This window comes from Chanos chanos, chromosome 13 (genome assembly GCF_902362185.1).
Source record: "Chanos chanos chromosome 13, fChaCha1.1, whole genome shotgun sequence".
Classification (NCBI taxonomy): Eukaryota; Metazoa; Chordata; class Actinopteri; order Gonorynchiformes; family Chanidae; genus Chanos; species Chanos chanos.
Genome location: NC_044507.1, coordinates 22,084,159 through 22,107,043, shown reverse-complemented (window position 1 = coordinate 22,107,043; position 22,885 = coordinate 22,084,159). Strand labels below are relative to the sequence as shown.

At 45.1% G+C, this 22,885-nt stretch overlaps 4 protein-coding genes across 5 annotated transcripts in view; 3 read left to right on the top strand and 1 right to left on the bottom strand.

The window, feature by feature from the left end:
• The window catches only part of engase (endo-beta-N-acetylglucosaminidase), a 6,971-nt gene extending 4,146 nt beyond the window's left edge, over positions 1–2,825 (top strand). Inside the window, exons 9-14 of the mRNA XM_030789768.1 lie at positions 1–97; positions 626–810; positions 1,047–1,186; positions 1,364–1,463; positions 1,994–2,105; positions 2,347–2,825. The exon at positions 1–97 is cut by the window's left edge and continues 15 nt beyond it. Coding sequence (XP_030645628.1) covers positions 1–97; positions 626–810; positions 1,047–1,186; positions 1,364–1,463; positions 1,994–2,105; positions 2,347–2,742 — 1,030 coding nt within the window. The 3' untranslated portion in view covers positions 2,743–2,825. The remainder of the gene's footprint in view (positions 98–625; positions 811–1,046; positions 1,187–1,363; positions 1,464–1,993; positions 2,106–2,346) is intronic.
• An 822-nt stretch (positions 2,826–3,647) lies between these two features.
• Positions 3,648–8,779, bottom strand: scpep1 (serine carboxypeptidase 1). Its single transcript, XM_030790338.1, has 13 exons — positions 8,629–8,779; positions 8,074–8,213; positions 7,784–7,873; positions 7,362–7,517; positions 7,172–7,246; positions 6,801–6,873; positions 6,372–6,409; positions 6,015–6,143; positions 5,766–5,850; positions 5,554–5,667; positions 5,000–5,137; positions 4,306–4,469; positions 3,648–3,978 (listed from the first exon to the last, which is right to left on the bottom strand). The coding sequence occupies exons 1-13, from the start codon at positions 8,690–8,692 to the stop codon at positions 3,916–3,918; spliced, it is 1,329 nt and encodes a 442-aa protein (XP_030646198.1). The 5' UTR covers positions 8,693–8,779; the 3' UTR covers positions 3,648–3,915.
• Positions 8,780–8,954: 175 nt separating this feature from the next.
• coil (coilin p80) lies at positions 8,955–13,705 on the top strand. The gene is made up of 8 exons (XM_030789767.1): positions 8,955–9,205; positions 9,463–9,803; positions 9,864–10,594; positions 10,882–10,971; positions 11,060–11,107; positions 11,212–11,281; positions 12,291–12,379; positions 13,592–13,705. The coding sequence occupies exons 1-8, from the start codon at positions 8,955–8,957 to the stop codon at positions 13,649–13,651; spliced, it is 1,680 nt and encodes a 559-aa protein (XP_030645627.1). The 3' UTR covers positions 13,652–13,705.
• Positions 13,706–14,477: 772 nt separating this feature from the next.
• rab11fip4a (RAB11 family interacting protein 4 (class II) a) overlaps positions 14,478–22,885 on the top strand; it is a 64,109-nt gene continuing 55,701 nt past the window's right edge. For both annotated transcript variants that reach the window (XM_030790741.1, XM_030790740.1), the window contains exon 1: positions 14,478–14,630. In XM_030790741.1, coding sequence (XP_030646601.1) covers positions 14,478–14,630 — 153 coding nt within the window. The remainder of the gene's footprint in view (positions 14,631–22,885) is intronic.

The window sequence follows — 22,885 nt, the reverse complement described above, 5'->3', positions numbered from 1 at the left end:
GTCAGACCATCTGATCATTCGCCGCCCCTCCTTCTCCCTCCCCTTCGTCTCCTCCTTCTGTCAGGGCTTTGGGAAGAGCCTCTACTGGAAGGGACAGGTAAGCACGGAAAGGGCTGATGAAGACGCTCTGCCGTCATTGCGCTGCTTCTCAGAGGGGTCTGCTCCGTATGAGTCCACATCTGAGACTCATTCTTAATAACCCAGAACTCTTGTGGGGTGTTCCATATGGTGCACGACGGCTGTGTGTTTATATTTTACTCTTGAGGTTAGAGCCCCGACAAACACATGAAGTTTCTCCCAAATCAATCCCGAGCTTTTTCTGGAGAGCTCTGGTGTTTTAATTAATGCCTTTGACTGCTCATTCCCACTTGAAAAGGGCCGTTTTAACCTTACGCAGCAGAAATTCTCCACATTACAACTCAGTGCTCTTACACACACACCATAGTCTCCATCTGCCTCCTGCCCACGGAGCCCTTACCAGCTGACAGTGTTTTTGTTTCATCACCACAGCCCACACGGCTGGCGTGTCATCACACACACACACACACACACACGCATCCCACGGCGCCATGCGGGTTTAGATGTGCTGTGTTTGATCAGTACCACAGATTGTGTCCTTGTGTAGGTGGAGAGGGAGAAAAGCTGGCTGAATCTCAGCGCTCAGGAGGTCCAGCCTCTCTACGGCCACCAGAGCGTGGAGGGAAAGGGCTGGCTCCGGACCCGAGGCTGCCCTGAGGACGTCTGGTCAGGGGGCACCTCTCTGGTGATCGAGGGTATGATCCCCTCCACGCTAACCAGTGTCTGTGCCAGGTATAAAACTACCTTTGAGTGTTACCGTAGCAACAGCCACACAAACAGTTGCATGCATACTCATGTCAGCACCGGAGTGGGGATGTTTGATTTTAAAAGACAAAGGCCAGAAAAGTCTAGTTCTCTCTCTGCTGTGAGTTTCATTAAAGATACAATGGTGTGATATGGTCTTTTTTGTGTGTAAGAGAGAGAGAGTCTATAGAGTGTGACTGTTGTGGGTCTGTGCTCTTCCGTAGGATATTTTCATTCCATATGCCCTTGGCCGAAAACACGTTTGTCTCTTTTGTGTACAAGCCCTCTGCTGGAGTGAGCATTTCCTTAGAGCTGAAAACCATGCACTCTGCACAGTGTGTACACGCTGGCACACGGGAGATCTGTGAGTCAGCAAACCATGTCGTCATCAGAGATTACACATTCAAAACACAATCTCCTGTTAATATGTGTGTGTACCTTTAATTGATGATATTCTGTGTGTATGTGTGTTTGTGTGTGTACGTGTGTTTGTGTGTGTGTGTGTGTGTGTGCGTGTGTGTGTGTGGTTTGGTCTGTGCAGACAGTAGTGTGCAGCCCACTGCTTTAGGACTCAATCATAAGCTGGTGAAGGAGTTCACTCGGAGCTGTGGGCAGTGGGAGTCAGAGGGCTGGACCACCCGGTACAGAGTCTTACACACCAATCAGATCACTCACACGCTCAGCTACAACACACTACACACCAATCAGATCGTTCGCACGCTCAGATACTGCACACTACACACCAGTCAGATCATACACATTCGTTCATACAGATAAAACAGATGAAAAAGACTGAGTTAAATACAGTAGAAGGAGAGGTGAGACAAAATATGTTTAATTCTGTTTTAACTCTAACAATGTCCATGATCATGTGACCCCTGGCCAACTGTGTGGGGGCAGCTGTGTGTGTGTGTGAATAGCTTACGTGAATGAGAGATGGAGAGATCGACTCCTGTGTGTGTGTGTGTGTGTGTGTGTGTGACTTAAGTGAATGAGAGATGGAGAGATTGACTGACTCCTGTGTGTGTGTGTGTGTGACTTAAGTGAATGAGAGATGGAGAGATTGACTCCTGTGTGTGTGTGTGTGTGTGTGTGTGTGTGTGTGTGTGACTTAAGTGAATGAGAGATGGAGAGATTGACTCCTGTGTGTGTGTGCTGGATCTTACGGCAGGTGTTTTCAGCTGGAGGTACCAGGCTGTGCTTTAAGGGAAATCTGCATCAACGTCTCGCGAGACGGGACAGACAAGGACTTACCCTTCAGCGTCAGGGTGGGCGAGATTATGGTGAGTGAAACGCATCTGTTTCAGGACCTACTCACATATCAATTATGAATTATTAATTAAGAATTGGCATTTGTTTAGTGCAAACGCGTTTAGTCATTTAGTCTGGTTCTGTGGCACATCTTGTGTTGGACTTGCTCTTCAGTAGAGGGAAACCCATAGGAGTGACAAATCCACGTCCTGCTACATTTCACCGTTGAATCTGATTGGCCGTCTGTTTTGACTGGCGGTTCTGTATGCACAGGTGCTGGATGCAGAGAGTCTGCGTGTGACCCCGGTGTCGATTGCGGGCGTTGCTGTGTTTGACGTGGTGTGGCAGAGGGGTGTTGGCGGTGCTGGACAAGTCCACCTCAGTGCCACCCTGCACTGGTCCTACCCAGCACAACGGACCCGTCACTTTCGGATTCACTGGCGCCGCCTGCGCGGGCCCGACCCTCGCACGCCCCCTGGGCCTCTGACCCTGATTGGCCGGTCCTACTCCACCCTGTTCCGTGTGGTGGAGCTGCCGGTGCCTGATGGCCCAGGGCTACTGGAGCTTGTGGTGGAGCCCGTGACCAGAGAGGGCTTCAGCGTGCCGGAGTCTCACTGGGGCAGGTGTCCTCTCAGCTACACCAAAGAGACTGCCCAGGGCACCGTCTAATAATCACACACACACACACACACACACACATATACGCGTACCTCAGTTTACACAGATATACTCGCTGCTTAGAATGGTTTTGCATATGGAGGGAACAAACACGAGCCTGTGCGTGGGTGAATGTCGGTGTGGGTTAATGTTTGATGAGTTGCTGTTGTTGTCAAGACACCTCAACATCTATGAAGGACTGACCTCTAAACTGGTGCTTCCCAATGTCCCCCGTCTCCCTCTGACACAACTACCTGAATCACTAACCAATTAATATTGCTTATGATTTCTTAACAGCTTTTTTTAAGAGAATATGAACATTGAGCAAACTCTTTTTTTTTTTTTTTGTTAAACCTGAATTATGGTCAATAAGTTGCCTTGGGCTCATATAGCTGCATTTAAGCCAACAGTGTGTCGCAGTAAGATAATATTTCACACTAAATACAGCGATGATCTTTGTTTTACATACATATAAGGGAAATGACTGGTGCTCTGTAGCACATTGTCAGTGCTGACCTTTGATGTATACAGAAATAAAATGACTCACACTTGTTACCATACAGTCAATAAAATGTCTTCCCTTCTTAAACACGACTGCTGTGTTCATGCCACGCTGGAGCGGAGGGCTGTTTATTCTGGTGCCACTGTCCTCTGTGTTCTGCCTCATACCTTTGGCATTTCAGAGAGGCCAGCAGAACTGCCGCTGGAGTGCGGGCGTGGCACCAGGGGCGTGGCACCAGGGTGTGGCACCAGGGCGTGAGGCTCCACTACACACAGTCTGCTCTTCGTCTTCACTGTTTTTTACTCTCTACTCAAATCCTTAACCACAAATCTTACACTTAACGACCACAAAGTCTATGGAAAAAATGAGCACGTATGAAAGCAGAAACCCATGACGCAATTTCTACAAAAAAAAAAAGGTTTATTGTTCCCTTGGCCAAATCTGGTCAGATTCAGTGCTTTGGAGAATCAGCATTGCACAGCACAGAGGTCATCATTAAAAAAAACTCTCAGATCATTTATTTTTTACACAGGTAAATTCATTTTACACCGGTAAATTCATTTTACTCAGGTAAATTCATTTTTCGAGGCAGAGGTGGAGATGTGATTTTGGTGAATCTGTATGACGTTGATTGTCCTAGGGTGAATGAGGGGCCATTCCAGCTGGCGTCTCCCTCAGCTCCGTCAGTCCTGCCGCGTCACCATCCTCAGCATGCGCAGGGCCATGGGTCCCTGGTCGGACGGAATCTGATACAACACAGTTTAACAAAGTCAGCATGAGTCTCACACACACACACACACACACACACACGCCTGCCCGCCCCCCAAACTGTGAACACATGACCTCAGTGACTGTCCCCAGACAGTCTGTCTGTATTACAGATATGACATCATGCCTTTAAAGTGGTGATAAAACCACGTCAGAGTGATGGCTCCTGGGTGGACTTTTACACTCTGGTCCAGGAGACGGATTTACATCGTTTTTTTTTTTTTTTTTTTTTTCAGAAGATGAAGAGAACAGGTCAACCTGAACATTACGGACTTGTTTTTTCAGACCTGGATCGCAGCTCTTACCATGTGACCGGCCTTGAGGATCCAGTAGAAAGCAAAGTTCTTGTAGGTCTTATAGAATGCGCCGGTTTGACCCGCGGCACTAGGGTCTTCCAGGGCGGTCCACTTCATCTGGTTAAAGGACTGGATTCCTGGCCACTTCAACTGTTTCACCCACTGTTCCTGACCTGCCACACACACCCCAACCTGTTACAGAGCCTGGTAGGTAAGCTTTCTCCTGTTAGACCAGACACTCAGTCTGGTCTTCATGTAACAAAGCTGGGGAACTCTACTGGCCAACTTAAGTGTGTTTGTGTATTACAAGGACAAAATGCCAAAATTAGCCTCCTCCGACGGGTCTGTCTACTCCCTCTGTGGAAATATTTCACTCCTGTTTATGCAGGCCTAGTTTTCCCCCAGTATCCTCCTCTATTTTACCCTGGTCCAACACCCTCAAATCAATCACCATCTCAGGGCCTAACAGTGAGGTGACAGTGGGGCTGAAAACGGGGTGCTGAACATCCTGGATGTGCAGAGTCTCCGTGTGACACAGGAGAAGACCACCACAGAATAAACTCACCCTTCATTTGGACAGCACCACCAGGGACAACATAACAAAACAAAATGAAACAAAAGCATGTTGTGACGGCCAACCACTCAACAACTCCATGCACCGCAAGCCAGCGAAACCGTTTCCACAGATGCGTGATGGACTGACCTATGGTGTCGACGATGAGGTCCAGCTGTCCGTTATAGACTGTGACATAGACTCCTGCCGCCAGCAGCTGGTCCACAATGTCAACCACGGGCCGCATAAAATCTTCCGCCATGCTGGAGAACACAGCCTCGGCTTGGCCTGAGGGCACAGGGCAACACACCGACCTCAGCAGCTTGATACCACAAAAGGCATTCCTACGTTTTTTTTTTTTTTCCCTATCTGAAAGTACCGCTGAAAGTCATTTCAATTTCCTACACACCTCAGCAAAAGGCGAGACAAAGAAAAACTGCTCACAATGTCAAAATAGTTAATGTACTTTGGCTTCATGGGGAAGTTAGAAAGAGGATAGAAATGCTTCAATTCTTTTTTTTTTTTTTTTTTTTTTGCTGATTCAGCAATACACAGGAAACTGAGTAATGATGATAGCTGCTACTCTCTCAGTACTAATAAATAAAATGGAAGATGTATTCCAAATCTATTATTCGAATATGATAAATACAGTTAGAGGAACTGAACACATAAGGATGGAAAATGAAGTAATGAATAAAGGATACCTCCCCATACGACATTTTTCGGGATGACGTGCAGCTTGTTCCTGATTGGTCCATTCATCAGCTCTGAGAGTGACCGGCGGTGCAGAGGCCGAACGTGGTGCCGCTTCAACAAAGCTGTGGAGATTTAGACAGAAATGCGATTTTTAATCCAGCGACGTTTCCTTTTCACAGATCAAAAAGACTTCAGTTGAACGTGCAGGCCTTTCCCTTACCGAGATATCCCTGCTCTGTGCCTGACTTCAGCAGTTCATCGTTTTCTTGAGTCAGGATGTTGTAGAAGTTCACGTTATTCGTGTTCTGAAAGCACAGTTTTGAAATTGCAAGCGTTTTTCACTTCCACAGAATACCGACAGACCCCAGAAGGTACAGGACGGTTTGGAGAGTGTTCACCTTTCAGCGAGACGACTGGGTTACATCTAGTTTGACCCTTTGTGATGTCGCTGTCCCTTTAAGAAACGTACCTGCTCCACCACGCTCTCGGTCACAGACCAGAGTTCAGTGGCTTTTTCAAACTGGCCCTGGTCCACAGCCTGCTGCACAGCCATGGCGGCGCTGTTCACTTCTCTCAGCCCATAGTCATCCAGCAGAGACTACAAACCCACAGCACAGAAAAGACAAAATCAGCTGATCTCATGGAAGAGCTGGGCATAACTGGGGACTGGGGTGGAAACCACTGGAGTTGGGACTGTCTTTGTAACAGCTCCAAACGGTTTGATTCACCCACAGAAAAATGCCAGGATGCTGCAGTCTTGAGACTTGAGAAAAATTCTTTATATTCGGCTAATGACTCTCTCCTCTCTCTGAGGTGTGCTACTCACCGTGCTGTACAGATATGGGCCCCAGGTCATGACTGAATCTGAAAATGAGGAATTTGAGAATGAGTTTTTTGCTCTGATGTGCATCAGGTGAGTATCGTAGAGCAGGTCAGGTTTATGGTGTCATACAGGGCATGTTTGGACTATGACCCCGCTCAGCACTAAAACAGACCTGAACTTAAGACTTGGACCTGCACATGACAAAGAGTCATATGAGGCATGAAACTCACTTTTCAGAGGGATTACATTTCAAAGTCTAGCTTTTAACACGAGGCATTAATTTACAGCTGGGATAAACAACTGTCTCTAGGGTGCTGCAGAGCACAAAGGCTTTTGCTCCAACCAACTCCTGTGGTCATGGAGGTCCTTAGGAAGGCTTGCCTTCCCGTAAAAAAATTTGAGAAAAAAAAAGCGTGACAGCCAGAAACAGACCTATAGGAGAGATCCAGGAGTCTCCCAACGCTACGCCAGAAAAGTTGCATTTGATAGCTCCCTGTCCAATAGCCTAGGAGAAAAAGTCAAAAGCCAGTAGATTTAGATGATCCAGCATTTTTGGATGAATAGGAGACACAGAGAGAACTGTGAAGGAAGTAGGTATTATTCACACTGAACCACTTCCTGTCTGAGCCATACTTGTCAGAGTGCATGATTCTGAATCTTAAACCAGAGCTCAAACAAATATTACTCAATATCCACTCAAAAAAAGACCCCGGAAAAGAAACCTGACAAGAGTGTCTCCCTGGGCCTCAGGACTTGTCATTTCAATAGCATATTTCAGTACCTTTGTAAACATATTTCAGTACCTTTGTGAGTTCTAGTGAGATAGCTGCTGCCATTTTCCCTCCATAGGACTCAGAGAATATGTAAAAAGGGATGGTCTACAGGAAAGAACAAACAAACCATTTTTCTATCATGAAGACATGCAGAGTATTTTTAACTTTAAAATAGTGGTAATTAAAAAGCCCACACTCCTTGAGAGGTTAGAGATAATACCTGAAATTCTTTCTTCAGGCTGAAAAAGTGTTTGAGCAGGACTAGCATGTCTGAGGCTATCATGGTGACGTTCTTGGTCAGGGCCTCCTCTGTGTCTGTGTAACTGTACCCAGTTCCCACAGGGTTATCCACAAACAGCACGCTGGACGCCTGGACCTACACACCAGAGACACCGTCAACACACACATCTTCACTCAGAACACTGTACCTCACTCATATTCAATAAAACACTCACTTATGCACACTGAAGTAAAACCAGTAATGTGGATATTGATTAATGTCTCAATTCTATAAGGATACAAACACGGTCCCTCTGGAAGAAAGTGTTGTGAGTCATTTTACGTGGAAAAGTGTGAGATTTTGGGGTAAAAAAAAACAACCAACTAAACAAACAAACAAAAAAAAACCCCAATCATATCTACCCATGAGGTTTTCCTTGGGTTCAGATCTCTATCAAGAGGTCCGATTTCTTCAAAGTTGCCAAACCCACAGCTGGATCCTCCGGGGCCGCCCTGGAGACAAATCGAGGCGGAATAATGAACCCAACTGTGTGCAGTTACACCAATTTATGACTGAACTCATTATCATGCAACACTGAATATCTTCACCTTTGATGTAGTCTTGACTAGACTTTGTAAAAACTTTGTTTTTTTCCTTAAATGAGCCGTTAAATTAATGGAGTAAATTAGTCCTGAGAACGGTATACACGCACCTGAAGCCACATCACAAGAGGAAGCTCCTTGTAGCTCGCGGACGAGCTGTTTGCATAGTAGAGCCACCAAAACATATGAGCCCCATCTCGGACATCCACGTACCCCCACGATTCGCCTGGCTGCACGGGGGTGAGACAGCCTGTTGGGAAAATCCGATTAGCAGGATTTTGGCACATTTTGAAGCATTGTCTTTGTTAGGGGTTCAGCTCTAAAATGTGTACATATTGCTTAAGGTGACCAAGTGGCCACCTTCGAATAGTTTTTAGATTGTGCTACATGCAGGACCGACCATACTGCACAAACAGGTCAGGTACTCGGGAGATTCTAGCTGGTTTCAGTTTCAGTCCTGAAAACGACACTTTGATTCCGTTTTTTCTGGGTCTTACATTTTTGTCCCAGTACTTTTTAAAAACTGCGTTGCTGATAAACGCCAACGATAGGCATGATAGCCAGATACTAAAGCACGTGAAAACATGCCTGTCGAGTTTTTTAAACTAACTTTGAGGATGCTGAAGTCACTAACTTACTCCATCATTCACTTTCACATAACTTACCTCTGTCAATTGCCCCCACAAAAAACACCACTACAGCAAGCGTTCCAGTCCACAAAGTCGGCATTGTCGGGTAAAACTTGCTGTTCGTGGGACCTGCTCATTCAATATAAAGTCTGCAACGTTACCTGACTTGCTTCTGCCGAGTAGCAGCTTGCAACAAATATGACTACATCATATGACTTTCCAGTCAGCTGACTAACCTGAAAATATTCACTTCCGCTTCTCTTCCAAGCCGATAGAAGGCAGTAATTGGATCGTTTTTTGCAAGTCCGAAATGTGAGTATTTACGCCGATCTTCCCGCCCCCTGTCACTACATGCAACTGTAATGGCTGCTCCCAGTCTCAATGCGGTTAGAGTGAGGCTGTATTTTGACTATCCGCCCCCAGCCCTGCCGGACTGTCGTATGTGCTGGCTTTTAGTAAACCTTAACAAATGTCGCGTCATCGCGGATCTGGCCAGCGTTATTCGGGAAAAGTTTAACTACAGCCGCAAAACTATGTTAGACCTCTTCATTGAGGATTGCTACCTCCCTCCTCCAGAGAGCATCTACGTCGTTCGTGACAACGACAGTATTAGGTAAACAGCTAACGCCTTTCTAGAGTCTTCTCATTCTCTAAAAATTTAAACTGTTGTGTTAAAAATAATTTTTGACTGCTAAATACCACCTTCGAACCACTGCACGTGCGTGCGACACGCGCATTGTACGGCTTTCCCCTCGTTTTTAAAACTCTGTAGCCTTCCCATGTCACGTTTAAACGTTAATTAACTTAAAGCAGCATCGAGAGTGTTTGGACCTGCCTTTGATCGAATACTGTGAATTATTTTAACGACAGGGTGAAGGTTGCCAGCTTACCTCCTGTAAATGAATCGGAGCCCAGTAAACACTCAGGTATACCCGACCATAAAGGCAAGAAGAGGAGGAGAGAGGAGCAGGAACAGTCAGTGGCGGGGTGTTTGAGCGAGGGACCACAACAAAAAAAGGAGAAATCCCAAGTCAATGGATCCCTGGAAACTGGGCATAAGAAAAAGAAAACAAAGAAAGACAAGAAAAAGAAAAAGGAAGAAAAGCAGGTTGTCAGCAAGCCGGAGGTTGTTACCCCAAAACAAACAGTCCCCTCAAAGTCACTGCCAGACAGAACAAGTAAACCAGCAGCGGTCTCTGTTCCCACTGCCAGTGGTAAACCTGTCAATGGGAAACCTGTCAATGGGAAACCTGTCAACGGGAAACCTGCAGGAAGGAAATCAAGTGAATCCTCCTCAGACTCTTCAGATAGCAGTGAAGAGGAAACCCAGAAGAAAACCACTCCAGCCCGGCCTACTCCTAAACAGTCCAGCACCATCAAAAAGTCAACTGTCATTCAAAAAAGCTCCTCATCAGACTCCTCCTCTGACGACGAGGTGGTTCCTCCGTCCCGCAAAAACAATCCCTCTGTTACACCGAAACCGCCGGCTGTCACAAACTCAAACATTCCAGCCCAGAAACCATCTCAGACTTCCTCAGACTCCGACTCCGACTCCGACTCCTCCTCGCCGTCTGCGAGTTCCGTAAAAAAAAAACCCCACCCTCAGAAATCGCCTGCCGTCACCCGAACACCCGCAGTTCAGCCGCCTCCAGCGCCAGCTCTCTCAGCGTCTACTCCCATTGTGAAGAAGCCCCAGGCTGCGTGTGAGAGCTCGGACTCGGACAGCAGCAGTGAGACAGAGCTGGTCATCAAAAAACCAAACTTACAGGGGTCGGGACTCAATATACGACCCCCTCACGTCGGGGAGTCTACTGGGAGGGAGTGGGGGGAAAAGAGGAGCCCGTGGAGAGGCAGGGGTCGGGGCGGGAACCGAGGAGGTGGGAGAGGTGGGTTTGGGAGGGCTAGAGGAACGCCATGGAAACAGGACTACCATTACAGCTATGAAGAAAGCAAGAGGCTGAACTTTAATGATTCTCTCAGCAACAAGAGTCTAATTCTACAGGTGAGTTTGCTTGTACAGTCTAATTCTACAGGTGAGTTCGCTTGTACAGTCTAATTCTACAGGTGAGTTTGGTTGTACAGTTGACAGTTAAAGGCCATTACCTGCCAGTAACCTCCTGTCAAAACATGCTCAGATCTGCAGTCTAACATACATATGTTAAAAGTGAAACGTATCACTCAGTTATCTTCTATGTGAGTTTACACTTCTCTCAACAATGTTATATGGTAATTTGCTGTCTTAGTTTATCCTGTGTATTATTAGTTTTCCCAACTGTGTGTTTATTCCAGAATCCCCCAGCGCCGCTCCCCAAACGAGACTACAGTGCACTGCCTCTACTGGCAGCACCACCCCCAGTGGGACAGAAGATTGCTTTCAAGGTCTGCTGAAAAGTTATACATTTGTGCCCACAAATGTTCTGTCTCTGTAAACCAGGTCTAACACTTGTTTTCTTTTCTTTCCACGCAGCTTTTGGAGTTAACAGAAAGCTACACTCCTGAAGTGTCAGAGTATAAAGTAAGTCAGTTAGAGACACTCACTGGTCGCTCACAAGACCAGATCTTTGGGTATCTGAAGGACACGTGTTTGAATGTTTCTAATGATGCTTTTTTTGTTTCCAGGAAGGGCTGATCATTGGATACAACAACAGCACTAATGTCATTGAGATGGAACTGCTCACCGGGACTCAGGGTAGGCCTAGACACAACATAAAACCCCCTTACCCAAAATACACCCCTACACACAGACCCAAACCCCCTTACCCAAATACACCCCTACACACAGACCCAAACCCCCTTACCCAAAATACACCCCTACACACAGACCCAAACCCCCTTACCCAAAATACACCCCTACACACAGACCCAAACCCCCTTACCCAAATACACCCCTACACACAGACCCAAACCCCCTTACCCAAAATACACCCCTACACATAGACCCAAACCCCCTTACCCAAAATACACCCCTACACACAGACCCAAACCCCCTTACCCAAAATACACCCCTACACACAGACCCAAAACCCCCTTACCCAAATACACCCCTACACACAGACCCAAACCCCTTACCCAAATACACCCCTACACACAGACCCAAACCCCCTTACCCAAAATACACCCCTACACACACACCCAAACCCCTTACCCAAATACACCCCTACACACAGACCCAAACCCCTTACCCAAAATACACCCCTACACACAGACCCAAACCCCGGCACTATTACACATAAACCCAAACCTTACATTGCTACACACAGGCCCAAAACATCACATTAACCATAAGAATGATTATGGTGTCATAGTTCTCCCCAAACACATTAAAAATGGTTCAGTTTGCTGCGTGACCGTTACAGCTCTTTACAGGTCTAATACGTTTATTTATTTTTCCCCTCATCTGCAGTAATCCATTGACATTGGATGTTTTTTTTTTCTCTGTAGTATTTTCAGAGAGACAAATTAGACTTCATCAGATGTCAGTTAGACGTTAAAGTATAGGTATATTATTAATGTTTTCTCACAGTAATTCCTGCTGAGGTCCTCAGGTGAGACCGTGAATGTTTTCTGTGCTGTGGTTGTAATTCCTACTGAGGTCCTCAGATGAGACCGTGAATGTTTTCTGTGCTGTGGTTGTAATTCCTACTGAGGTCCTCAGATGAGACCGTGAATGTTTTCTGTGCTGTGGTTGTGTGTTGCAGGTCCAGCTGAGCCCGGTAAGTTTGACCTGGTGTATCAGAACCCGGACGGCTCAGAGAGTGTGGAGTACGCCGTCACTCGTGGATCTCAGGTACAATGACACAACGCTCGTATCCCGTAACCTTCCACAAGCGTTATGGTTTAGACCAGTGGTTCTCAGCTCCAGTCCCGGGGCCCACTGTCCTGCACGTCTTTGTTTTAACTCTTCATTATCACAGTTAATTGAGCGAATCAAGGGCTTGACGATTCACTGATCAGTGGAATCAGGTGTGTCAGCCCTGAGTTAAAACAAAGAAATGCAGGACATGGGGCCCCCAGGACTGGAGTTGAGAATCGCCGGTATAGACCACTCAGTGTCTCGATACTGACCTGTCTCAATTCAACGGTTACCTGTCCAATGTAAACGTTTAATCCTTTTACATACTGACACTTAAAACCACTCCCTTTTATGGTACCTGTTAATGGGAATGTTTATTGTTTTGAAAAGCTGTAATTACTGAATGCAGAATGGGAAGAGAACACATCGTTAAACATCCTGTAATAGCCTGTACTGTGTATGGAACATTAAGGTAAAAAAACAACACTGCTGTAAAAAGAGCACATTAATATTCCACTCCCAAATGAAAACAGGTGTTGTCCAAACGCACGGTTTGTGTTCTGAAGGTTTGTGGGTATTGGTATCGAGTGATGAATGCTGTTGTGTTGGTGCTTTGATGTTTGGTCATGTTCTGCACACGTGTGCTGTGTGGTGCTCATACACACATACACACATTGTATGGCTAAGCTCCAGGTCCTCTCTTTTGTCATCTTTACACCCTGATTGTTTTGAACCACCTCCCACAGTCTCATACAAGTGTTGCTTTTGGCTTATCCCCTTTAATTGTTTAAGTGAAAGAGGGCAGTTCTTTGTAAAGAGGCTCTTTGTGTGTGTGTGTGTTTGAGTGTTTGTGTGTGTGCGTGTGTGTGGTGTGTGTGTGTGCGTGTGCGTGTGTGTGTGCGTGTGTGTGTGCGTGTGCGTGTGTGTGCGTGTGTGTGTGCGTGTGTGTGTGTGTGTGCGTGTGTGTGGTGTGTGCGTGTGCGTGTGTGGTGTGCGTGTGTGTGGTGTGTGCGTGTGTGTGGTGTGCGTGTGTGTGTGCGTGTGTGTGTGCGTGCGTGTGTGTGTGTGTGTTTGAGTGTTTGTGTGTGTGCGTGTGTGTGGTGTGTGTGTGTGTGTGTGTGTGTGCGTGTGTGTGTGCGTGTGCGTGTGTGTGTGTGTGTGGTATGGAATGCCATAACCGACCTGTCTTTGATGTCTTTGCTGCAGCTGACTGAGCAGTGGGATTCTTTGCTGGAGCCGAGGCTCATTGTGGAGAATGTGGCTTGAGAGACAGACAAAGCAGGCGAGCTCTGGAGCCCACGTCACGCAGACCAGGGGCAACACACCAAACGCGCTTTTCTGTTTTGTTTTATTTGTTTGTTTATTCTCCCCCTTTTTTTTTTCTTTTTTAGCATATTTGTACAGTGTTTCCATTTTATGTGTTGATTTTTACCAGGAATGTTAATAAATATTTTTTTTTAAAATTCATAACTTTGTGATCTCTGAAATTATTTGACTACCACCACACAATCTGTAATACTTTACCAGTAATTAACAGGTCATTAATGCATACAGGTAAAGTAGACCGATATTGCCGTTCAGAATAATTTGTGATTATTTTCCATTAATGGGTCATAGGGCGTTTCTCGAAATCACTATGTTGAAATAAATGTAGACTAACACCTTTTGGTGAATTAAAAACAAATCCATTGACGTAACGCTGAAGGATATCGTGTTTCTAGATAAGTTAATACCGACTTCTTGATAATGTATGATATAAAGCAGAAATCAATTATGAAACGGATCTGATCGCAGTAGTCGGATCAGGTGGGAAGAGTTCACACTTACGTAAATGTAATGACGCGCCAGTCAAGTTTTCATTCAGCCACTCGCTTACTCCTCGCTTATTTCTCCAATCGTAAACCGTTATCTTACATCACAGCTACCCCTTCCTACCTCCTCCAAGTGGTCCTTCCCGTGTGAGCCAGTGATGGGAGTGATGTCACGCCCGTTGGAGAGCAGCTGAGCAGCGGAAAGCGAAGATGATGGCGACCATCGCACGGATTCCCACGGAGTCTCTTTAATATCTCAGCTTAACAAACATATCTCGACAATGGACGGCAATGTCTTCCCCGACCAAGAGCAGCTTCTACTCTTCTTGAAAAAGCTAAAAGAGGTCTTCGATGTATGTGACGAAGATGCTGACGGCTATATTCGGGTCGAACACTTCGTAGACCTCGGTCTACAGTTTGGAGAAGGGGATGAGGTAAGGTTTGTAAGTCGACCACAGATAAATAAAATGACAAAACATCGATAGTCGGGTTGGTTACTGTTGATTAATTGCCCCATTGCGCGATACATGGTAGATAACGCAAATTTACGCAAGCCCGTACATTTACTGCGGAGTCTGTAATAGTTGTTTTATCGTCTGTTAGTGTCAAACAGGTTGCCAAAACGTTACCAGAACGGTTGTTTTGCGAAAATTCTTAATAATCATCTTTTCCTCGTAAAACTGAGTCAGTCTAGACAGCAAAATCACGACGCATTATTTATCTCTGTTAAGTTGATGTAATAAGTGTTTTTTTACTGAGTACATTTCTAACAAGTAAGGTTTACATGACACAATGGGTTGTCCATTATTCACACCGGCCTATGTTTTAACGAGATATTTGGTTATTTTGTCGAATTTTAAAATATGTGAGCTTTTCATGGACAGAAAAACGGACCCGAAGTCCTAATAATGCTCGACAGATGAGCAGGCGACATAGGCATTGTTATTCACTATTCTATGTCAACGGTGTCCTTGACAAAACAAACCCAAGCCATACACCCCGTGGATTGGACTGGACAGTCTCTCTGAGTTCCATCGAATGCTCCTTATGTTAAATATACGAATTCAGCTGAAATTCAACTGAAAAAGTAAATTGGCCTCATCAAAACAAAGAGGCAAACAAGAAAACAAAACAAAACAAAACAAAAGGCCAAACAAAACATGAGAGTCTGCTTTTTGAATGTACTCTGAAGTTACCTGGCTTATATTTAAGTCCTTTTTGATTTTTGTAAGATTTAATATTGCAGTTCTTTTGACTTGTATCGACACAGTGGAGACAAACCCTGAAAATTGATATTAGTGTTTGGTGGTACTGTATTCAAACCATTCAGAAATGCTGAGTATTAATATTTTCTTTAAATGTTTGATTGTCAAGGTTCAGTACAGAAAGCCTCTTGTTCAAATGACGTGTTGTGCTATGAGACAGTGGATGGAGGGAACCGCTGCATGTTTTACGTATGAAAAAGCCTTTTATCTAACGATAAATCTTCCCTCACTCTGACGTGATCTGCACAACAAAAGACCCTGTAACTGTCCTTGGTACTGAACACTTTAATTAAAAGGCACTGTCATTTCTCAGGTGAGTGGCTGTGTTAATTTACTCTTAATAATAAATAGCCACGAACAGTATCCCTTTTATGGAAGATTAGATACAGCTTGATTACAGTTTGCATATGTTTGTGTTTTTGTTTATGATAGTTGTGTAATAGCTTTACTACTTGTAAAGCATCAGAGACATTGCTTTATTTCAGCTCCTCTCATGATCTTAGACATGACACTGGTGCATTGAAAATGCAACTTTAGACTTTGGATATGCTGTTTTTTAATGCAGTACAATAGTTAAACCAGTCAGGTGCAACACAGTCTACTAAACAGGACCAGCATTTGAGGTAGACTCAGGAAATTTTGTAGAAAATAGTATTAACAGTTAGATTCAAACAGCACTGTGTTACAGTGTTCTGCAGGGTTGAACAGTTTTAGGCAATTACCATCTGAAGTAGTCCTTAACCCGAATGTGTTTAGACCTGCTGATGTCCACCATGGGAAGGTCTCCTCAGTGTCACTGTTCAGCTCCTTTATACAGCGAGCTGCTGGCTTTGCCGTTCAGGCATTTTCATCTGTGTTCTGGGGGACTCTGGCAGATGGTGAGTGATTGTGAATCAGGCTGTGGTGTACTGGCTTGGGACAGGTGCCTGGCTCTGGGACTAGAGTCATTAGTTTTAATATCTGCTCAGCTGCCGTTTGCTGGTGCTGTGTCCTGCCCACTGTTTAAAGTGCAACTGCTGTATCACTCAAACACTTCCTTCTACACACAATATGATGTTTTCTACCATACAGGTTTCCACCCTAATGATTTATATGTGTACGTCTTTGAGTGGTTGGGTTTAAGTTTGAGTTTAATCATCACAAATACCTCTTGATTCAACAAGCTACACAGTTTATGATTGAACAAAATTAGTGGGAAAAAGAAATACTCAATAATAGTGTATTAATGAGTTTGTGTGTGTGTGTGTGTGTGTGTGTGTGTGTGTGTGTGTTATCATAATCATTGTGTTGACTGGTGTTACACTCCAGAAGAGCAGGCAGTTTTTCAGTGCACGACCAAGCAAATGACATGATAACACAGTAATCAGGGCTGATTTGACAAATCCTTGTAATCTCTTTCCCTCTGATGTAGCGAGGTGCCCATTATGTGGTTGGACTTGGCTGTTTTGGTCTGTGTTTATGGGGCAACCTTTTCCGGGTGAGCCATCAAGCCGCGGCTGCGGTTCGTTTGTTTGCGAATGCAGCCCTTTCCCCACAGAGCACGGGGCGAAACGCTATGCCTCACATCATTAAGGCTGTACGACTGCACCGGCACCGGCCGCCGCTAAAAATATCAGCCGCAAATCGCTTGCTTCTAACCCTATGCTCGTTGCCATGGTGATCCTCGCTTAACAAACCAGCGGATGCGACCGCGGCCTACTGGGGTGGGGGGTGGGGGTGGGGGGGCACCCGTCCAACGAACGTGACCAATAAGGTTCTGCTTCAGCGCAGGATCCACGTTGTTCGGAGCCTTTATCCGGGTCAGTTCAAATCCACGTGAGAGACGTGCTCTTCGGGACATCACAAACGTGGTGGCACACATACACTCTTCTCATGATCACACAAAAGAACTGGGTTACTCTCATGACATGCAAAGGACACTGCACAGACTACTAATGAGGCTTGACAAGACATTCAGGGAGGTTTTGCGTTTTACCCATCAGACAAGATCAGCCTGAAATTGACTGAAAATGTGCAGTATGTTTGTGTTATTTTGGTCCTGTCAAAAAAGTGACAGAGGTACCTGTCCTCCAGATGTGGAAGGCCAGGAGAGATCAAACCGTACAGTAAAAACTGTACTCGGGTTAGCGGCTTTAAAGGAGTCAGATCCTAAATGTGAGCCATTTGACGTTTTGCTGTGTTTGTGTAGCTCGACTAGGTCGGGATCAATAGAACATATACATCAGACAGCACTCGTCTGTTCCACGTGTGAGTCAGCCCTGGATATGTGATGGTGTTATTGATTTTTACTTTCACTTTAGAAGGAAAATGTAAGCATTTAATTGGCTTTCCTTACACGCTTAATTTAATCTGGTTCTGGATTGCACTGCTTACAGGCTCTTTGACATTGGAAATGAGTCACATCGTTCTATGTGGATGGTCCTCGTACGTACAGAGCGAGCTAACGTACCCACCGTACTTTGACTAAAAGCCGTGAGGAGATCAGTGTGTGTCGGGTTGAGGGGCTGCATCCTGTTTACCAGGAAATCAGTCTCTGCTTCTCTCTACGGCTGCTCCGGAACCTTCCATTTGAGGTTACGTTCTGAAAGATTTGTCTTCACAACAACCTCAAGATAGATTTCTGCCCACACAAATGTATCTTAAGTTGTTGGAAGACCATATTCATCTGATTCCTATCAGGCATTGGATTACACTGTTTGTTAGTAGTATGGAGTGTGAGGAAAGCTGAGAATAGGGAGGGATTGCTTGTAAATGATGGCCTGTATGTGCTATTCATCAGTCCACTCAAACCACATAAATGCAGTTGCCAGGATATTATGTAAAGCTTTCTAGTTCTAAGCCAGGAACTCCATTACCTCCAGAACCTCCTGAGTTCACAGAGGTGTTGAAAACATTCCACAGGGATGCTGGTCCGTGCTGATATAATGGCATCACGCGGTTGCTCCTGATTGGATGGCGCTATGTTCATATTGTAAACAGTCCATTCCATCTCATTCTCAAGAGGCTCTGTTGTGCTGCGGCCTTGGGAGTACACAGACCCCCCAGGTAAAGTGAACTGACTCTCCTGTTCCTGGAACCATTCTGGGATGACGCCCGCTTCATGACACGACACATTATGCTACTGAGAAGGGTGTGTGATGAAGGGTAAACTTTAGCTACGAGGGGAAGCACCTCATCAGCGGCAGTGTTCAGATATGCTGTGGTGTTCGGATTTAATCAGCTGGTCTCAGGGAACGAGAAGTGACTCAAACACTCCCCCCTCAGTGTACCACTGGCACTGACATGCACCACTGACAGTGTAGTTACTCAAAACAAGTAATTAGTTATACGTTACCAATTACTTCTTTAAATTGTAATGGGATTACTTTACTCGTTACTTCTTTTGAAAAGTGATAACACTACTCATTACTTTACTTTTGAGTTACTCTCTAAAACTACAAATTCCCCAATTTACCTCATAAAAATACAAGGACAAACATCATAGTCCTTTCATTTCTTCATTTTCAATGCAATAGTTACTCGTCGTGCTTAAGAACACCCCTTTGCTGTTCTAAAATAACTGTAAAGCGTGGCCTCATTCATGAGTTCACACTTTTGACCAGTGACAAAAAATAGAAACACACAAGCTTAGCCGTCTAACGATAACTATAGTTACATTAATCGAGACACAGTCATTTAGCTTCAATGGTTAACTACCGGTAGTTTCTGGGGTAGCGAGTAATACGGTTTGGTGTCATCCTCAGCCGACAGCTGCGTGATCTGTGTTTTGTGATTAAAAGTAACATTAAAGCTCTCCATGTTACTGTCTTGGTTAGCTAGACCATAGTTTCGGGTTTTCTCAAATGTATCAGACCTTGCTAGCTAGCTAACTAACCAGTTGTCGGTCTTGTCCCATTTAACAGGAGCTACTGTCAAGGACCCAAGCTCTCACTGGGTAATCTCTCCATCGTGACAGCGGGCAGTCATATTATAGATACACAATTAATGTGAACACGTGTGTGTCGTGTCATAGCTGCTTCTATAATCATGTATTTTAACATCGCTGGAGCACTGTATTGACCCATTGGCACCCAGGATTGGAACTATCCATTTTATATGTTAAATTTAAATATTCAGCACAAAAACCATTCTTTTGAAAAGGCTTGTGTAACGCAGTAAAGGAGATTTTAATAATCGAGTAACTGTAATGTGATAACTGAAATTTGAACTGTAATGCTTTGCTTTACTTTACTTCGTTATAGAGGGAAGTAATATAATTACAGTAACACGTTACTTAGTAACTCTTTACCCCAACACTGATCACTGTCAGCCTGCATCTCTGACGCCGTCCTTCATCACTGACGCCATGCAGGCGGGTCCGTGGCCTTGGGTGGCTGACACCTGACTGTGCTATCAGCACAATACAACGGGAACCAGGACTCTTTGCAGAATCAGTGATCCAGTATTAGTGATCTAGTGATCTAGGTGATCTTGCGGTTAGTGGTGCTGCTCTAAATATTAGCTGACAGGAGAGGAGCAGGGTGTGGTTGTCTGCCATTTTAGCTTCCGACGCAGTGTGGACAGACAAGGTGTATGTTCTGAGATGGTGTCCTGCATGCTGTGATTGTTCAGCAGTGTTGCTGGCCTGTTTCGTGTGTCCTGACGGTTAGATAGTTCAGCAGTGTTGCTGGCCTGTTTGTGTCCTGCCGGTTAGATAGTTCAGCAGTGTTGCTGGCCTGTTTGTGTCCTGCCGGTTAGATAGTTCAGCAGTGTTGCTGGCCTGTTTCGTGTGTCCTGACGGTTAGATTGTACAGCAGTGTTGCTGGCCTGTTTGTGTCCTGCCGGTTAGATAGTTCAGCAGTGTTGCTGGCCTGTTTGTGTCCTGCCGGTTAGATAGTTCAGCAGTGTTGCTGGCCTGTTTGTGTCCTGCCGGTTAGATAGTTCAGCAGTGTTGCTGGCCTGTTTGTGTCCTGCCGGTTAGATTGTACAGGTCTCGACGTTCCTCTTTGACCTCTCTCGTCAATGAGCCGTTCTCACCCACAGGAATGGTTTTGACAGGAATGTGTTTTGCGTTTCACTGCATTTTGTCTGTAAGCCTTAGTGTCACACGGAAAAAAGTCCAGGAGGACGGTTTTCTCCCAGTTACTGGGCCTGGCACAGATATCATTGATCTCTCACTGTTTGGTAAATTTTAACAAGAGGCTGGATCCCTCATTGCCCCTCTGCCTGCTCTATGTAGTAACCCATGGCCACAGCTCCTCTGTGGTTTACAGGAGCAACCCTCTCTCATGTATCTAATCTGGTCACTGAGAGTACTTCTGATACTGTTCTTGACTGATTTGGGTTTGATTGGTCTTGACTGACTTGAGTTTCCTTCTTTTTGACTGACTTGAGTTTGCTTCTTCTTGACTGATTTGGGTTTGATTGTTCTTGACTGATTTGAGTTTGATTGGTCTTGACTGATTTGGGTTTGATTGGTATTGACTGATTTGAATTTGCTGCTTCTTGACTGATTTGGGTTTGATTGCTCTTGACTGATTTGAGTTTAATTGTTCTTGACTGATTTGAGGCTGTTTGTTTTTGGTTGATTTTGGTTTGTTCTTGACTGATATTAGTTTGTTTGTTCGACTGATTTGAGTTTGATTGTTCTTGACTGATTTAAGTTTGATTATTCTTGACTGATTTGAGTTGGATTGTTCTTGGCTTATTTGAGTTTGATTGTTATTGACTGATTTGAGTGTTTTATTCATCTTCCATGCTTTATTCAGTGAGACCCATTGCTTCCTTGGTGACTGTGTGTTATAATTTGTTCTATGTGAGATAATTAATTAGCACCCCAGCACACACGCTGTGTTGACAGCTCTGTTTGGATGAATAACACATACTGAAGGTGTTTGAAGCATTACCCTGTGTCTTATTTTCACCGTGCAAAATTAAATCTGGGAAAAATGTGTTATAACGATCTCATCTCCTGTCGTCTCAAGTATACTGTGTTCCAAACCTTTGACCTGTTTGCCCCAGCTGACAGCACTCAGAGAAATGAATCATATTTTGTAAGTTAATGCTGTACCTGCTTATCTAGTTATAACAGGGCAAACCCCCCCCCCCCCCACTCTTGTTTTTTTTTTTTTTTTATCTCTCTCTTTCTGTGAATGTAATGCCCACCGAGGGCTTTATCTGAGCAGTGGCGGGAGTCAGCATTGATGACAAATGAGTTGTTTTTTCCCCTGCTGCTCCTCAGCGTGACAGAGCACAGGCCCAGCGGGGGTGTTCTGTACCAGCCTGTGGCTGTGCGGCAGAGAGGCCAAACCCAGGCATCACGACGCCGGCCCCCCCCGCGATAGCACGCGGAAATACACCGATTTTATTTGGTTTTTATTTGATTTTTTTTTTTTTTTGCGTGTATGCCTGTGGTTGTCTTGTTCTGAATGTTTACGGTGCCTCTGATGATCGAGCAGTCTGTCCAGTTTTGGCTGGAGGACATGTCCTTGTGATGGACCTTTTAAATCACTGTCACATCATTTTAATCACAGACCCAAACATTGCTTCTCCTGATCACATTCAGACAGGGATCACATAGACGCTAACAGTCAACCAGATCTCAATCCAGAATTTTTTTCTGTTTCCTTGTGGCGGTACCACGGCAACAGACCGATATTTCGAGTCGCGTGTTTAAACATAGTCCAAACAAAGGGTTGAACGGGTCTGGAAACTGATGTGTGTGAAGTGGGTTTATTTGAACTTGAATATGTTTTATATTTGTGTATAAAAGGAAAAACGTTAGTCCTTTGTAGTTGTTTGACATTGTGAACTTGGACACGTCAGGCTGGATGTCGTAACTGTGATGAATGGTCAGTGCAACAGGACGCAAGTGCTGAGCTGACTTTAATGCAAATCAGCAACCAGAAGGCAAATCTCAGGAACAAGTAGAAGTTTGGCACGGGGCAAGCAGGACCGCTACAGGCTTAAGTAGTCTTAGGTAAGGTGGAAACGAGGTAACAGGAGAGGATCAATACACAGTAAGGGAATAAAGGCAGGCTGGAGGGAAGTGACACAAAACACCCTGCAGGTATGAGACACCTCACAGAGTAGTGAGAGAACAAAACCTCTATGTGTGTTTGATGAGTGCATGACCCAGGACCAGCTGTGAATGATAATCAGTCAGTGAGTCCTTGACGTGAGGGCAGGAGTCCGTGGATATGGGTACGAGTGAATGAGCTTGTGATGAGTGACCTGGTGAGGCTGAGTGCTGATTGGCCGAATCAGAGGGAGGTGGAGACGAAGGCCAGACAATGATCTTTTCAGAATATTTCTGTGGAATGTAACATGGCCTCTGTAACGGTGGCCATGTGCATTATTGATTCAAAAGGGACATAAATAGTTTTTGAACACTCTCGCCAAAAGAAAAAGCAATTTCAGCCAAATTTATTCTTTTTCCACACAAA

Coding starts and splice junctions, on each gene's coding strand:
- scpep1 (XM_030790338.1), bottom strand. CDS start 8,692: ATGCCGACTTTGTGGACTGGAACGCTTGCTGTAGTGGTGTTTTTTGTG. Junction 7,518..7,783: donor ACCCAAGGAAAACCTCATGG/GTAGATATGATT, acceptor TCTGGTGTGTAG/GTCCAGGCGTCCAGCGTGCT. Junction 5,851..6,014: donor CCGAGAGCGTGGTGGAGCAG/GTACGTTTCTTA, acceptor CTGTGCTTTCAG/AACACGAATAACGTGAACTT.
- coil (XM_030789767.1), top strand. CDS start 8,955: ATGGCTGCTCCCAGTCTCAATGCGGTTAGAGTGAGGCTGTATTTTGAC. Junction 9,206..9,462: donor CGTGACAACGACAGTATTAG/GTAAACAGCTAA, acceptor TTTTAACGACAG/GGTGAAGGTTGCCAGCTTAC. Junction 10,972..11,059: donor GACAGAAGATTGCTTTCAAG/GTCTGCTGAAAA, acceptor CTTTCCACGCAG/CTTTTGGAGTTAACAGAAAG.